General features: G+C 37.1%; 1 protein-coding gene across 11 annotated transcripts in view; it reads right to left on the bottom strand.

The window, feature by feature from the left end:
- The window catches only part of DIXDC1 (DIX domain containing 1), a 66,031-nt gene that overhangs the window by 3,647 nt on the left and 46,761 nt on the right, over window positions 1–15,623 (bottom strand). For all 11 annotated transcript variants that reach the window (XM_039887886.1, XM_039887889.1, XM_039887893.1 and 8 more), the window contains 10 exons: window positions 14,292–14,342; window positions 12,024–12,128; window positions 11,560–11,613; window positions 10,992–11,084; window positions 10,840–10,911; window positions 10,040–10,129; window positions 9,534–9,695; window positions 8,967–9,033; window positions 1,733–1,838; window positions 665–773 (listed from right to left, as the gene is read on the bottom strand). In XM_039887886.1, the coding sequence (XP_039743820.1) occupies window positions 665–773; window positions 1,733–1,838; window positions 8,967–9,033; window positions 9,534–9,695; window positions 10,040–10,129; window positions 10,840–10,911; window positions 10,992–11,084; window positions 11,560–11,613; window positions 12,024–12,128; window positions 14,292–14,342 (909 nt within the window). The remainder of the gene's footprint in view (window positions 1–664; window positions 774–1,732; window positions 1,839–8,966; window positions 9,034–9,533; window positions 9,696–10,039; window positions 10,130–10,839; window positions 10,912–10,991; window positions 11,085–11,559; window positions 11,614–12,023; window positions 12,129–14,291; window positions 14,343–15,623) is intronic.

Here is a 15,623-nt window from a genome sequence, read left to right as displayed (position 1 = left end):
AAATTTTTGGTCCCTGGAATTATAAAGAAAGGGTTAGAAAGACCAATCTTAACACATTTGCATGCAGTTCTTTTCATCCATTCATTCAATTCATTTATTAAGCCATTAATAGAACAGGATTATTAAAACATCTCAGTGAGGAAGTCTTTACAAAATAAAATACTGTCTTTTCCAACCTTTTCATTCTATAACCATAATGAGAGCACTTGTAATACGCTATAACCCAGAACGCTCTTTCAAAAAAAGTCTATTTTTAGCAAGTTGATAATAAAGAGAAGCACAGGCTAAGAAAATAGTCAAAGAATTAAGAATAAGCATAGATGACGTTCCAGAAGTTCCTCATTTTTACTATCTGAGAAACTGCCACCACAATATATACAGTTCCATATATTCCTGCTTGTTTATTTTGCTCTACACAGGAAGGAGAACGTTTTCTAAGATTTGGTTTGGTCAAAGTGATTAAGTTCTTGAACTAAAGAAGCTATCGGCTTCTTAGGACATTCCCTGACCTTCTCAGGCTAGAGAATTAGACTGGTTTGAGGCTCTGGGAAATTTCTCTGACCTAGTTAGGGAAGCCAGGTACCTCTGGGTACTAATCCTTGAGTAGGAAATTCTGGGGTTTGGGAACAACCAAAAGTATCACCCAGACTCCCCAGGTCTGTACCTCCTCTTTGACAGTGCCAAACTCAGGATCCAGCGCTTTGAAATGATATCTGTGATTCCCTTCCCGGTCAATAGCTGCTTTAAAATCTTTCAGTGTCACCTCCCCCAACCTGCAACAAAGGGAGAGAGCACTAAAATAGGTTGGAAAGATAAGGTGCAAACTTTAAATCTTGGTCCCTGCCAGTCTCTTGAGGCAGAAATAGCCTCGCCTTGTTAGGTCACTGCCCCTGAGAACCTAGATGAGCCTAAAACAGCAAGAGGTTTGGGAGCCAGTCACCATTAGGAGCTGAAAATGCCATTACATATGGGGTGATCTGAGAACTTAAAATAGATTTATTGCTTCAGGAACAACCGAATCAATTTTCTCTGGAAATAAGACATAAGGTCTCTGAAACGTAGTTTGTTGAACTATCAATATGTCTAAGCTGTCTTGATTTACTTTTTTTCAACAATATTCTATTCTTTAGGCTGAGCTGTCTTGATTTACTTTTTTTCAACAATATTCCATTCTTTAGGCTGATAGAATTAAATTAGGTTTTACTATCTTTATCCTTCTGGCTTCAGAAAGCCCTCTAACTCAGACCAAGTAAGCAGACTATCTAGGAAAGGGAAATACTATCACCTTTCTCAGTAGTTGGTTCCACAGTTTAAAAATTTTTATTTCAAAGCCATTTACCTTAGAAGGGAGTATATTAGCTGAGTTTTTCAAAGTTTTTAACATGAATTCTCAATAGGTTAGTTGCAGTCATCAAATAGTAACAAAGAATAATGAATAAAGCCCTGGAGTGCCACACTGTAATCGGTGGCTATCGGCACAAGCTATTTTGAGCACTTAAAAAACTATTTTTCCTAACTTGAAGCATATTTGCATATCAGGATGCATGATATTGTGTCTATGCCTAGCTGTAGATCATGAGTTGTCTGCTGTAACTACAATCTCTATCCCCTATGCCCTTCTCACTATACCATACTGCTTCTCAGATACCTCCCAGCTGGTTAGATGGGCAGTAACTAATGATTCTGCCTTCCTGTCCTTTTAAAAAAAGAAATAATGATCCTAGAATCTCACCTCTTTGGTATATTGACCATGAAGGGCGTAAGTGACCGGTCAGTGAAATAGAGCACTTTAGTGCAGGCACCGCCGACAGTTGGAGAGCTCTGCGAGTGAGGCAACTCTGCAATTGGAGAAAGACTTTGTGGTCAACTTGCTTCTAGTCACTCCTCATTTCCAGTTATTCAAAATATCCCGGGAAAATGAAGCTGCTTGAGATCACAGTACAGCTTTCACATGCTTGCCAAATACCGTGTCCACAGGGTGTGGCCCACAGGAAGTCACCAATGGGGCCATGAAGACAAATACTTTGGACATAGACACACTCTCACAAGGCCCATCATTTCTTACCCACTCCAGGTATTTCTAAGAGGGAAATAGCAACTGTTCTGACAGGCATTATTGCTAAGAGTCAGTAAAGCCCAGCAAGATTTCAGCTAGGGCATGCTGGACACACAGCAAGAGGTGCAGACCCTGCCGACATTTAGATTTGGGAGACTGGTGGAAGAGAACGCTCACGCAATTCCTGAAAAGAGAATAGGAAAAAAAACCATAGGAGTGAATAACCTTAGAAACTAAGATTCCAAGGGGGCCTCATGCTTCCAAACTAAATGTATGAGACCTACCTTCCCCGCTAGCTACAGAGGATCTGTATGTGTTGGTCCATGGTTTTTAACTCAAGTCTCTTGATGCACATTTTGTATCTACCCTTTGTATAGGTACTTATGGGAAAATGTTATTAATGAGTACTTGCGATTATAACTTTGAGAGAACAGGAGAAAAGACCAATCAGAAACTTTTATCACAAAGACTAAAAAAACGATAAACTTTCATTAAAATCTCTCCTGAAATTCCATCTACGCATACTTTCTTAACTTATTCTAGGCACTGATTCCAACCAAATTTGCAGCCGTAGCAGAGAAATTCAAGAAAGGGGTTTAAAATAAGGGAGAGGGTGAAGGAAAGAAAGACAAGGGAACATTCTCTCTTTGTAAGGCAATCAGTCAGTTTTCAGAATTTTTCTTCAAAGAATGTCAGTTATTGAAACCTACATGCTCCTTTAACTCCAGCACCTAGAACAGTGCCTGGCACATAGTGGCTATTTAATAAAATAAAACTCACTTTAATTGTTAAATTTTACAATTGATTGATTTATTCAACAAACATTTATTGCACACTTACGTGTGCTAGATTGTGAACATGTAAAATTAACCACATGTGGTCTCTAACCTCAAAGAGTTTACAGTCTAGTATGGATGACAGATGTGATCACAAATAATTACAATACACTAAAATCAGATTAGTACAAACTGCACAGGAAGACTGAAGATGGAGTGGTTAATTCCACATGGAAAAAGTCAGAAAGGCCCCACAGTTGGAGAATCCTTACAAAAAGCACTTTAAAAAATCTTCAGCTAGAGACATTGGAAAGGGCATTCCAAAAGGGAAGGATACATATAAAGGCATGAAATGTAATCATGTATTTATAACTAGTAAGGCTGGAGCACAATAAATATATCGGGAAGTTGTGGAAGATGAGGATAATAAAGTAGGCAAGGGCCAGATTACAAATGACTCTGCCAGGCTAAAACATTTAGATATTAATCTTAAGCTCTGGGGAGATACTAAAAGGGAGTGATACATTCAGACTGGCATTTTAGAAAGGCCAATCTAGCAGCAAAGTAAAGTACGAGTTGGATGGGAGAAACTCTAGAAACCAGTAATCCCATTAAGAGGCAATTAAAACAATCTAAAAGATGAGGGCAGGCAAGACATAGTCCTGGAACCATACAAGGGATAGACTTGAGAAACTTCTAGAGGGTAAAAATCTTGGTACTAGGGATGTAATTGAATGTCAGGGGGAAAAGATGCATGGTAGTACTATTAACTAAGACAGGGAGACAGCAGCAAGTTATGCCATCCATTAAAAATGTTTACTGGGTGCCTATCATGTATTAAGTACTAGAGATGCAAAGATAAATTAGATCCAATCTCCACTCTTAAGGAGCTCTACCAGGGGGAGAGGGGTGTGAAATAGCAAAACAGTTACAATATAATAAAATATGAAATATTGCTATGTACTGAATTCTGTCCTTCCAAAATTCATATGCTGAAGCCCTAAACTCGCATGTGACTATATGACAGGGCCTTTAAGGAGAGATTAACGTTAAATGAAGTTATAAGAGTGGAGCCCTGATCTCAAAGAACTGGTGCCTTTATAAGAAGAGGAAAGACATCAGAGCTCTCTCTCCACCACGTGAGGACACAAGAAGAGAGTGGCCATTTGCAAGCCAGGAAGAGCCCTCCCTCACCAGAACCTGACCATGCTGGGACTTACAGTCTCTGGAACTGTGAGAAAATAAATTTCTATAAAGTCACTCAGTCTATGGTATTTTGTTATGGTAGCCCAAGCTGACTATACAAATGTTATGTACACATTTGCGGGGAATTACAAGGAAAGAGTAATCATAATGACAAACACCAAACAGAACTCTAGTAGATAAAGACAGGTTTGGTCATCGATGACATTAGTGAGAGTAGTTTCAGCGGGTTAGTAAAGAAGACAGTTAGATTGCAGAGACTTTTCTAGTGAAAAAGAGTAATGAGGGAGAACTAGTCTTATTCAACATTAAACCATACAATAAAATGATCGTTGTTACTTCAGTATGGCATTACTGTAAAAATCACATACAAAAAACTCAGAAAATAAATGACCCAGAAACACATCTTTGTGTATAGTTGTGTGTGAATTTAAAAGGCATCATAAATAGGTTTTAGCTTTTAAGTTTAGGTTTATGACCATTGGAGTTAATTTTTGTAAATGGTATGAGATATGGGTCAAGACTTTTTTATATGGGTCTTTTAATTGTTCCAGGACCATTTGTTGAAAAGCCTATCCCTTTGCCATTTCTTTCTGGTTGGATGACCCAAACCTTCATTCCTTTTGCCATTGAAAAACTTTTTACAGTTGTTGCAAGTCAACTGACCAAATACATGTGAGTCTATTTCTGAACTCCCTATTTTGTTCCACTAATTTATGTGTCTATCTATTTACCTATACTGCACTGTCTAACTTTTTAGTTAGTTTTGAAATCATAGTGTGGTCATCCAATTACTTTGCTCATCTTTCTCAACTTTTTTGTTGTTACTCCAGTCCTTTTTTGTTCCATGTAAATTTTACAATCGACTTGTTTATATCTACAAAAAGTCTGGTAGAATTTTTATTGAAATTATATTGAAGCTATAGCTATAGATCATTTGGGGGAATGGACCACCTTAACAATGTTGAGTTCTCCAATCAATTAACATGGTCTTTCTTCCAATTTCTTTAGATCTTCTTTGATTGATTTAATGTTTTACAGTTTTCAACATAGAAATGTTGCACATGTTTTATAAGGTTTATATCTCTGTATTTAATGTTTTTCTGATCCTTCTATAAATGGTACTTTAAACTTTTTTTCTATTTCCAAATATTTATTGCTAGTATACAGAAGTGCGATTGACTTTTTATATAATGACCTTATGTCCTGTAACCTTTGCTAAACTCACTTCTTAGAGTAGCTTTATTATAGATTCTTTGGGATTTGCTACATAGACAATCATATCATCTACAAATAAAGGCAGTTTTTGGTCTTTCTTTCTAATCTCTTTGGCTTTTCTTTTCCTTTCTTTTCCTGCATCTATGTTCATTAGAGATACTGGTTTTGCAATCAGGATAAGATAAAACGTGTTAGAAAGTGTTGCTTCCTCTTCTATTTTCTGGAAGAGTTTCTGTAGAATTGGTTTTATTTTTTTCCTTAAGTGAACCCATCTGTTCCTGGAGTTTTTGATGGAAGGAACATTTTAACTACAAATTAAATTTAATAACTATAAACCTGTTCCACTTATCTAATTCCTCTTAAGTTTTGGTAGTTTGTCTTTCAAGGAATTTATCCATTTCATCAAAGTTGTCACAATTTATGAGCATAAGGTTGTTTGTTCCTTAATTATGCGTTTACTGTCTAAAGGATCTATACTGATGTCCTCTCTTCATAATAGTGGTAATTTGTGTCTTTTTTTTTTTTTTCCTTGAGCCATCTGGCTACAGGTTTATCTCTTTTATTACTCTTTTCAAAGAATGAGTTTTTTGTTTGATCGACTTTATTCTAATTTTGTTTTCAATACCATTATTTCCATTCTTATATTTATTAGTTCCTTCTTTCTTCTTTCTTTGGGTTTAACCTGCTCTTCTTTTTCACATTTCTTAAGGTGGAAGTTTAGATCATTTAGGGGATCACTGATTTGAGATCCTTCCTCTTTTCTAATGTAGTTAATGCTATGAATTTCCCTCTAATCACTGCTTCTGCTGCATCCCATGAACTTTAATAAATTGTTTTCATTTTTTATTCATTTCAAAGTATTTTGTAATTTCTGTTATGAATTCCTCTTTGAGTCATAGGTTATTTAGAAGTATGTTGTTCTATTCCAAATATTTGAGAATTTCCAGATATTTTTCTGTTATTGATCTCTAGTTGAATTATATAATGGCCAGAGAACACTCTATATGATTTCAATTCTTTTAACTTTGTCGAATTTTGTTTTATGGCAAAAAAAAATATATATATATATATGGGCTATCTCAGTGAATGTTACAAATGTACTTGAAAAGAATATATACTCTACTGTCATTGGGTGAAAAGTTCTCTGTCAATCAAAAGAGTTGATTGAGAGTGTTTACCAGGTTTGCTATATCCTCATTTGATAATTTCTTCATTAGTACTATTGTTTACTGCAAAATGAGTATTACAGTCTCCAATTGCAAAAACTTTCTATCAGTTTTTACTTTATGTATTTTGAAGCTGTTATTAGGGACACACATATTTAGGATTGTTATGTTTGCTTGGTAAATTTGGTCTCTTTATAATTATGTTATATCTCTATACCTGTAAACATTCCTTGTTCTGAAGTACATTTTTATCTGACACTAATATAACCATACTTTTTGATTAGTGTTTACACAGTATATCTTTTTCTATCCTTTTATTTTTAACCTACTTATATTATTATATTCAGAATGGGTTTCTTATAAACAACATATAGTTGAATCTTACTTTTTCATCCAATTTGACAATTTCTAATCTTTTAATTGATATGCTTAGACCATTTAAATATGTATATGTGTATGTATGTATGTATTTAGAGTTGACAAGATCCAGAAAACTTTAACTCTCTTCTTTCCTTCCTTCTCTTTTTTTAATTTTTATTTTTTAATTAGAGTAGACATTCAGTACTATATTGGTTTCAGGTGTACAGCATAGTGGTTAGACATTTATATAATTTACAAACTGACCCCCCTGATTCATCTAGTACTCACCTGGCACTCTACATAGTGATTACAATATTATTGGCTATATTCCCTATGTTGTACTTCATATCCCTGTGTCTATTTTGTAACTACCAATTTGTACTTCTTAATCCCTTTACCTTTTCCACCAGCCCTCCAACCACCCTCCCATCGAGCAATCACCAGTTAGTTCTCTGTATCTATGAGTATGTTTCTGTTTTGTTTGTTCGTTTATTTTGTTCTTTAGATTCCACATAAAAGTGAAATCATATCATATTTGTCTTTCACTGACTTATTTCACTTAGCATAATACCCGCTAGGTCTATCCATGTCATTGCAAACAGTAAGATTTCTTTTATTTTTTAATGGCTGAGTAATATTCCATTGTATATACATACCGCATCTTCTTTATCTAATTGTCTATTGATAGACAATTTATATTTAATGTACTTATATATATGTTTGACTAGACAACAAGAAAGTTAACACTGATCTACAAAAAGAACACTAAGTGGAATAACTGAGTAAAAGTTTAATGAGTGGTCTGAGTTGTGAATGGAAAGTAAGGATGAAAAAAGAAGTTTGATATAGGGTAATAAAAAAAAATCCAATATTTTAATTGATATGCTTAGACCATTTAAATATATATATATAGTTACATGGCTAGCAAGTTATTGTATTTTCCAATGAAAAACATTTCAGCTAATTTGTGAATACAGATATTGGTTTAACACCTTAGTCTACTAGCAGCTGTGGATTTATCTGTAGAATTGTAAATTTGTGTATTTCATATACACAAAAGGATTTTTCCAGGGGAGGAACTTATTAGACTTTGGAAAAAGAATTTCCAAATAGTTACATTTATCTACATTGGCAATTTATACTAACCTAAAGAAAGAACTGGAGAGGATAACAATAAAATAAAAAGCCTCTTAAGAAAAGAGAAATGGCTGTTTCAAAAGAGAAATGGCTGTTTCAAAACAATGCTGGAAAAGTAAACAGAAACTAATTTTGGTACTAACAAACTTCGTTTCATTTCCAGTGTAGATAACCTCATTCACAAAGCTAAGATATCTGGAGGCTTGAGAATATTATTTTATTTACCTTAAAAAAAATTCTACCTTTCATATTTGTGCAAATACTTTCAGTGTTTTATTTTAAGTTTTGTTTATTAATGTGGTTCTTAAAACTGTGTATATAATATATAAAACTGGTTATGGTTAGCTTTTTACTATTTGTTTTTTATAAATTATTTAGATATTTTTAGATTAGGCCTGGGTAAACTATAAAGGATAAGAAAATGTGAATGTTATTAGGCCAAAAGGTAAGATATAAAGTAAAACAGAAGTTACCAGGCAAAGTAAATTTCCAACATGTTGTAATGAACAGGGAAAAAAATGTAATGAGCGGGCATCAAGCCAGTTAAAATATACTTATCAGGTATGGACAGTAGATGGCGCAACGACTTCGCAGAACTTAAACTGAACGACATAAGTACTCCAAATTTTAAGGAAAATCCCCAAAGAAATTAAGCTTGCCTCTAGGAAGAACTGGAAATTTTCTGTGCTACATGGGGCTGTAGGATGACTTGTGTGCATAGGATGACTTGTATGTGTGTGTTTGTTGTTTTACATTTTGCTTTGTTCAGTGTAAGTTTTGAGCTTGGATATTTTCCAAAGATATTTTTGCCTAAGTCAGTAGCATCCTGCACACCACTAAATGGTACTTGGGTGATGAAAGTGACGATGATGGATGTGTCTTCATAAGTCCTAGAAATAACTTGATTCTATTATTGCTACAGAAACAACGTATTTTAAGAGTGAGGTACTATAAGAAAAATTCTATCCCATAAATATTAGTAGCATGAAAAACACTAAATTTTTGATCAAATATGCTAGGAGTCCTTACTGAAAAATAATGAGTACTTACTTGAATTAGGGGGCCAGGACTCCCGGTATTCACTACCTGCTTGAGTTCTGGGTGATTTGCCCCGAACCTGGAAAGCCACACAAAAATCACGAGTTATGATCAACAGGAGAACTTAACCAAGAAATTTAAATCATAAAAGTATACCTAAAATATAGTTGTTTCTACCAATCTTCTTCCAAAGTATATTAAATTGGACAAATTTATCCTAACAATAATAATGCACATTTATAAAAGGCTTTCTAGTTTCCAAAGCATTTTCCCATACATTTCCTCACTCAGTGCCAAAAGCATTCAGCAGGGAATAGGAAGGGTATAATGAGCAGTAAAGAGAGACCTGTTGGGTCAAGAACCACAATCCCTTGACAGTTACACAGTTGCTAGGAGCAAGAGTTATCATGAACTGCCTCCCTGGACTGCCATACCACTGACAGGAAAACCTAAGAGCAAAGCAACTGTGACCTCCAGGAGGTTCTCATCTTTTAGCAGTGCATTCATCTAAATTAAAATTGATAAAACTAAGCTGTGGGGGGAGCTTGCCTAAGAGAAACACCATAGAATGAGGATTACCCTTCTCTCTTGTTTCTTCTGGGTCTCCATGACATGCAGGCGCTCCATGAGGCTGGAGATGCCCTGCTCCAAGCTGTCGATAGTATGGTGCTGCGGGTCATGACCACTGAAGCTGTTGCGCAGGCTGCGGAGGGCGTCTCGAACAAGCTGCAGGTCACTGGTCTGTGGGCAGAAATGAGATGCTGTTGGCATGGTGCAGAGCCACATTACAACCACATCCCAACCACTGGGCTGAGGAAGACACAGGGGAGAGACTTCCAGGATAGATCTTTGATTTTTGAGGGAGGAGGTGTGAATAGTAGGAAATTTCCCTTCACAGAAGTAGGCCTACTGTTTGCCCACTAATTCTTCATTTTGGATCGCAAGTGCCTCACATCTTTACACGCCCAACAGATGCAAGAATCAGGGAACTGGGATATAAAAGGCCTAGTCCACTGGCGATGGCTAAGGTATTCTTCCGGTTTTAGCTGAAGCAACAGGTCTGTACTCGAATCCAAAGAACATACCCCTCTGTGTGTGACTGAAGCAGCTCCTTTTCCTACCACTGGAGGGAGAAAACCATTGCTTTGAGAGTTGTGACTGTTGTAGCTGGTCACCTATAGCAGCAAGAAGAAATGATACCTGTTATGAGAGAATTCCAAACCAAGATGTCCTGCCTTATTTTTCTTCTTTACATTTATCACTTCCTGACATAGTATCTAATTATGTATTTATTTCACATCTCTCTCTATTAGAATGTAAGCCTCATGAGTGCAGAGATTTTTTTCTCTTTTGTTCACGGCTACAGCCCCAGTACTTGACACTTGGTAGGTATCGGTGAATGCAAAATGAGCAAAATGGAAACCTCAGCCTGGAGGCTCCCAACCTAGCTTCTGCCTGGCCACTGGATGGCCTGCGAATGCTGTTCCAGCAGGACCTGCCTTTGCTTCAGTAATTAAAAAATAAGAACGGCTAACATTTCTTGAGCCTGACTGTGCCATGTGGATCTACCAAGACTGTGTTTGGTGATCTACGTGGATTATCTTATGTATGCTTCAAAACAGGAAAAAGGGCAGGGCCACTGTTATTTCCACTTTCCAGATAAGCTTCATTTTGAAGGCTAAGCAAATTAAGGTCACACAATGGTCAAAAAGTGGAAAAGCTGAAATCTTAAACCAGATTTTCTTATCCTGGAATCTGCATTCCTAAGCCCCTCACCAAATAGTCTTCTAACAAACCAACCTGTGGCCTTGGTTCAGCCCTGAGTCAAAAACAGAATCTCCCTCTTTGCCCTTGTGAGTGTGGGAGACCCCGAGTTGTAGATTACCTCATCCGCTTCTCTTTTCATACAGTGAGTCAAAAGGACATCTTTGTGTTCTAGCTTCCACTCTAGATCCACCTGCAAATCAGAGACTAAATCAGAAGAGAATTTCTCCAGGCCAGAGTGGCAGGAAAGTCAGTGGCTGAAAATGTTCCCACCTGCTGGTAACTGGCCTCAGAGAGTTTTCGGAGTGCTTCTTCCAACCTGACCTGGTGCTGCTGAAGGAGGCGATCCTTCTGCCCCAGGTCTTTCTGCAATAGAGAGCTTTCAGATGCGTGGCAAAGCCAAGGGCATTGAACAGTTAGTTCACCCTTTGCGATGCAATTTCCACCTGAGAAAAGTAAAGCCTCAGGGAAACAGTCCTTTCCTCAAGCTACACCTGGAAGGCATCACACACCATAGCAGTCTTGCACAGTGCAAAGGATTCTTGGAAGGGTAAGGATAAAGGGAATTCTCCTTTGTACAAGGACCAGTATGTGCCATCCATGCTAGTTAGAAATAAAAGTTAAGACTGAATTAAAGTTTCCAGACTCTTAGTTCTTTGCTCCTTCTCCTAGCCATGTTCTCTATCTCCAGGGTTAGTGAATCAGGGAACACAGAAAAAGATTCCCTCGCTGAAAGCGAGGATGAGGACAGAGTACGTAAGTGCTCTTTGAACGACAGCAACAATGGACTGTTCATAAAAGGTCAGATGGAAGTCATTCCCATACTGATATTCATTCTTACTTTATATTCTCCCAAGAGCCGGTTCCTCTCATCTAGCTTCCTCTGCAGATCCACCTACAAGGATAAGAATTAACTAGCATGAGGTATTATCTGCCAACCCCAGTAGGAAACTAGCTACTTGGTAACCAGAGCTCATGTTAGCAGTGACAAAATACAGCACAGAGAGGGCATAATTATTGTAAAACCACAGAGCTGCTCTCCATGTTTTTAGTGAAATAGTCAAACTGTAGAACCACACTGTAGCCTCAGTGTCTCAGTGTCCTCAGTTGAAGAGTCAAGGCCGGTGTAGTGTGAGCTTTCACTAGGAACAGAGATGAGTCTGATGGGGAATAAAATAAGTGAAGACACCAAGAGAAGACATCCTAGAATTAAGAGATTAGGATGGCAGATCTAACAGGACTTCATATAGTATCCTATTTTGCTTCTGGGACACAATAAAGTCAGAGTTCATTCATTTATCTCACATTCTGGTTGTGCAGCTCATCTTTGTCCATATTTGCCCTCAGTAGTTCTTGTTTGAGCTGAAGAACAGATGTGTCCTGCTGAGTTAACCTTTGCTGCAAGGCATCCTGGAGAAAAAAAGCATACTAATTATCGTGGTTCCAGTTATTACAAAAAGTTAATTAAACCCCTCACTGTGTATTCAGTATTAGTTCTGGCAAACTGGGAGACAAAAGGAGTATAAGGGTCTTGCCACAGGAGATAAGCAGGGGGGTTTTTTTGTCCCCTTATAAGACACTAGCATTTAAAGGAAAATCCTATCATTGTTCTACCAAGCTGACTGAAACCTGATTTTTCTTCCACCTATTACTCACCACTACCCTCTACTTCACTCTTGACAGCGTGATATCCTAGAGAGGCTTTTGGGATCAGACAGACTTAGATTTGAATTACAAATCTACTTTAATGACAATGACTTTGGATGATGCACTCTCCTTGTGCCCACCCTGGCTTTCTCATCTGTATCTTAGGCATGTAAATAAATACTCCACCTACCTCTCTGCCAGCTCCCTATTTCCTAGGGGGTGGGACCTCTTTTTGCCACCCCATTCACACAGAATCCCTGAAATCACTCCCACCCTGCCTTCCAGAGCCCTGCCCCTGCCCTGCTACCGCTGGATTCCGTGCCTCGTCTGGACCAGGACTGGGACTATACTTCCATGCTCAGAAGTCTTCTTGGACTGATGGTTTCTCTTCCCAGTATCCTAGAGTCTTACCAACCTTAGGCTATCTTTCTCTCAGCATGGACCCTGTTGATTTCTACCATGCTTAAGAAAAAGTAGGTTGTATATACTTACTTAAAAGGGTAAGCAGTAACACCTTCCTCCAACCACAGTTACTTCAAATAGAATTATGGACTGGAGCTGCAGTCTAGTATATTTACCCTGATTTTTCTCTCTTTACAGACTGCAAAGAAATAATGCGGGCTCTGGAGAATGTAGGAGCCCATTCTTAAAAACACTGTCTGCCATGATGTTCATTACACGGCAGAGAGATTCTAACATGCCCCTGGCATCGGCAGCCCAGAGGGACATTTCCCAAAGTGTGTTCTATGAGATGTCAGCAAGTGTTGCATGGGAGAAAGAAAAACGTTTCTGTGGTTAACAATTCTAAACTCTTTTTAGGCCACCCTCTTTATGAGAAAGGTCCTTTAATATGTTACTATTCACTGTGACTCTTCAAATTGGTAAGGCATTTCTCAAACTTATTTGACCATAGAACACTTTTGTTTTCTAAAGTATCTCAAAGGACTAAGGTTACAGAATATACTCTGGAAAAAAAATGCTGCTGAGTTACACTCTGATCTAGCCCATGAATGGAAGTGTAGGAAAAGGGGGAAAAGCAGCAGACTAAAAACATCCTTTTCCATTTCTAGGTATTTACACAGCGGATATGCTCCCACTTGGGTGAAATAACACATATTCAATGTCATTCACTAGATCACTGTTTTGCATTTGCAAAAGATTGGATATAACCTAAAAGACCCTCAATAGGAGACTGATTTAATAAATTAGCATATGTACCTATACAGGAATAATATACAGCCATAAAAAAGACCTAGGGAGGTCTTTACATACTGAAAATAGAATGATCTCCAAGATATGCTGCTAAGTGAAAAAAAGTAACATGTCATGCTGTATTGATAATATACTATTATTTGAGGTAGGGGGAGAGAATTATACAAACATATGTATTTGTTGATAACTGATAAGGTGCCTCCAGGAAAAAAAACTAGGTAAACGGGGGAACAGGGCTAGAAGTCAGACTTTTCAAGGATTATCCTTTGTACCTTTTACTTTTCACTTTAACATATCTGAATGTTATTAACTATTCAAAAACTAAGTAAATTAAAAATTTTTAGAGGAATTCTTCTTTAGAACTAAAGAAAACTGATTTTAAAAAAGACCCCTGAAACTGAAGAAAAATGTAAAAACTGATTGTTTTTACATATAGAAAAAATCAAGGTGGTACAGAGGAAAGTGACAGCACCAGGTAGTCATAACTACCAGAAATAAACCTCTGCAGAATAAAGGTATATTCCTCAACATTCCTGTCTCTTCCCACCCACAAAGCATTCCCTTTACTGTTAGCACAGAGTTAGTTAAAGGCCCCACCAGAGGTATATAAGGAAAGACTAGGGGACCCAACTGGCCTCCCAGCACTCACTCTCACCAGTAGACTACTTCACCTTATAGAGAGTTTATTTAAAGAAATAATATCTTCTTTTTTACCTTTATTCCTTGTAAGTTTCTGGCTTCCTGTTTACATTTCAGCAGCTCCTTCTGCAAACCAAATATAGTTAGATCAGATGGTAGCATCTGGGCTGTTTCAGAATCATTACCTCACTCTGTCAGTAAGAACACAGAACTCAGATAAACGTTTCATGAAAAATTAACCATCTCCTGAGGAAGAAAACAGGTATAGTCTGGTAAACAGTAAAGGCTGACTCAGAGAAACAAGAACAAGACCCCTTCCATTCTGCCCTGTGGCACTCAGGCTCAACTGCCCAGGAAAAGAAGAGTCTTGCAAGAAAGAAGACACTATATATTCCCATAGGCTCTCATTCCTATATTTAGCAATCTTCATTGACAGGAAAACTTAATCATAATAATCTAAATCCCTCTCACTGAAATACATAATCATATCTTAATATTCCTACCCCCGATGTCATTAAATGATTATCTTAGTTTTTAATGATTGGCAAAAGGTTAGAGTGCTTTGATTCTCCAAGAAGGTATTGTTCTTTCTAGACCAAACAAAAACACATTTAGCCCAATCATGAAATACTAATTAACATCCCTTACAATAGATTAAATATGTGCATATGATTGTCACTAGGAAAGAGATTTTAGGAGAAAGCACCGGTAACTCCGACTCCACTCCACTCCACTCCACTCCACTCCACTCCCTTCCTTTCCTATTGTATCACATCAAGAGTTTGGAATTAACATATCTAAAATGGGTATTCTTAACCTGGATTCCACAGATGGGTTCCAAAGTCACTCTAAGAAAACTTCAAGTCAGCGAATGAACTCATGCATATTTCTGGGGAGAGGATTAATGACTTTAGTAATATAACTCCAAAATAGTTAAGACCCACTGACCTAAAAGAATTCTGGGAAGTAGTCATTAAAAATGACCATACTTGACTATAGTTAATAATACTGTACTATAAATATGAAAGTCGCTAAGAGAACTTAAAAGTTCTCATCACAAGAAAAAAAATTATAACTATGTGTGGTGATGGATGTTAACTAGACTTACTGTGGTGACCACAACATATACATATGCTGAATCAATGTTTTATACCTAAGACTGATATGTTATATGTCAATTATTAAAAAAATGAACCATACCGATATTAGATCCATTTTTAATTCTAATTAAAAAAGGAAAAAATGAAACACTACAAACATACAGAAAAGTGTAACCAAAAATGACATAGATACCTACTACTCACCACCGAAATTAAAAAGATGCCACCTTTTTGCCATATTTAGGACTTACCTTTCTCTTTCAATTAAAGACATAAAACAGATACAGATACAGCTAAAGTCCTAGGT

Source organism: Pteropus medius, unplaced genomic scaffold (genome assembly GCF_902729225.1).
Source record: "Pteropus medius unplaced genomic scaffold, Ma_sr-lr_union100, whole genome shotgun sequence".
NCBI classification, from domain to species: Eukaryota; Metazoa; Chordata; class Mammalia; order Chiroptera; family Pteropodidae; genus Pteropus; species Pteropus medius.
Note: the sequence above shows the minus strand (reverse complement) of the source record. Positions and strands in the feature narration are given on the sequence as shown.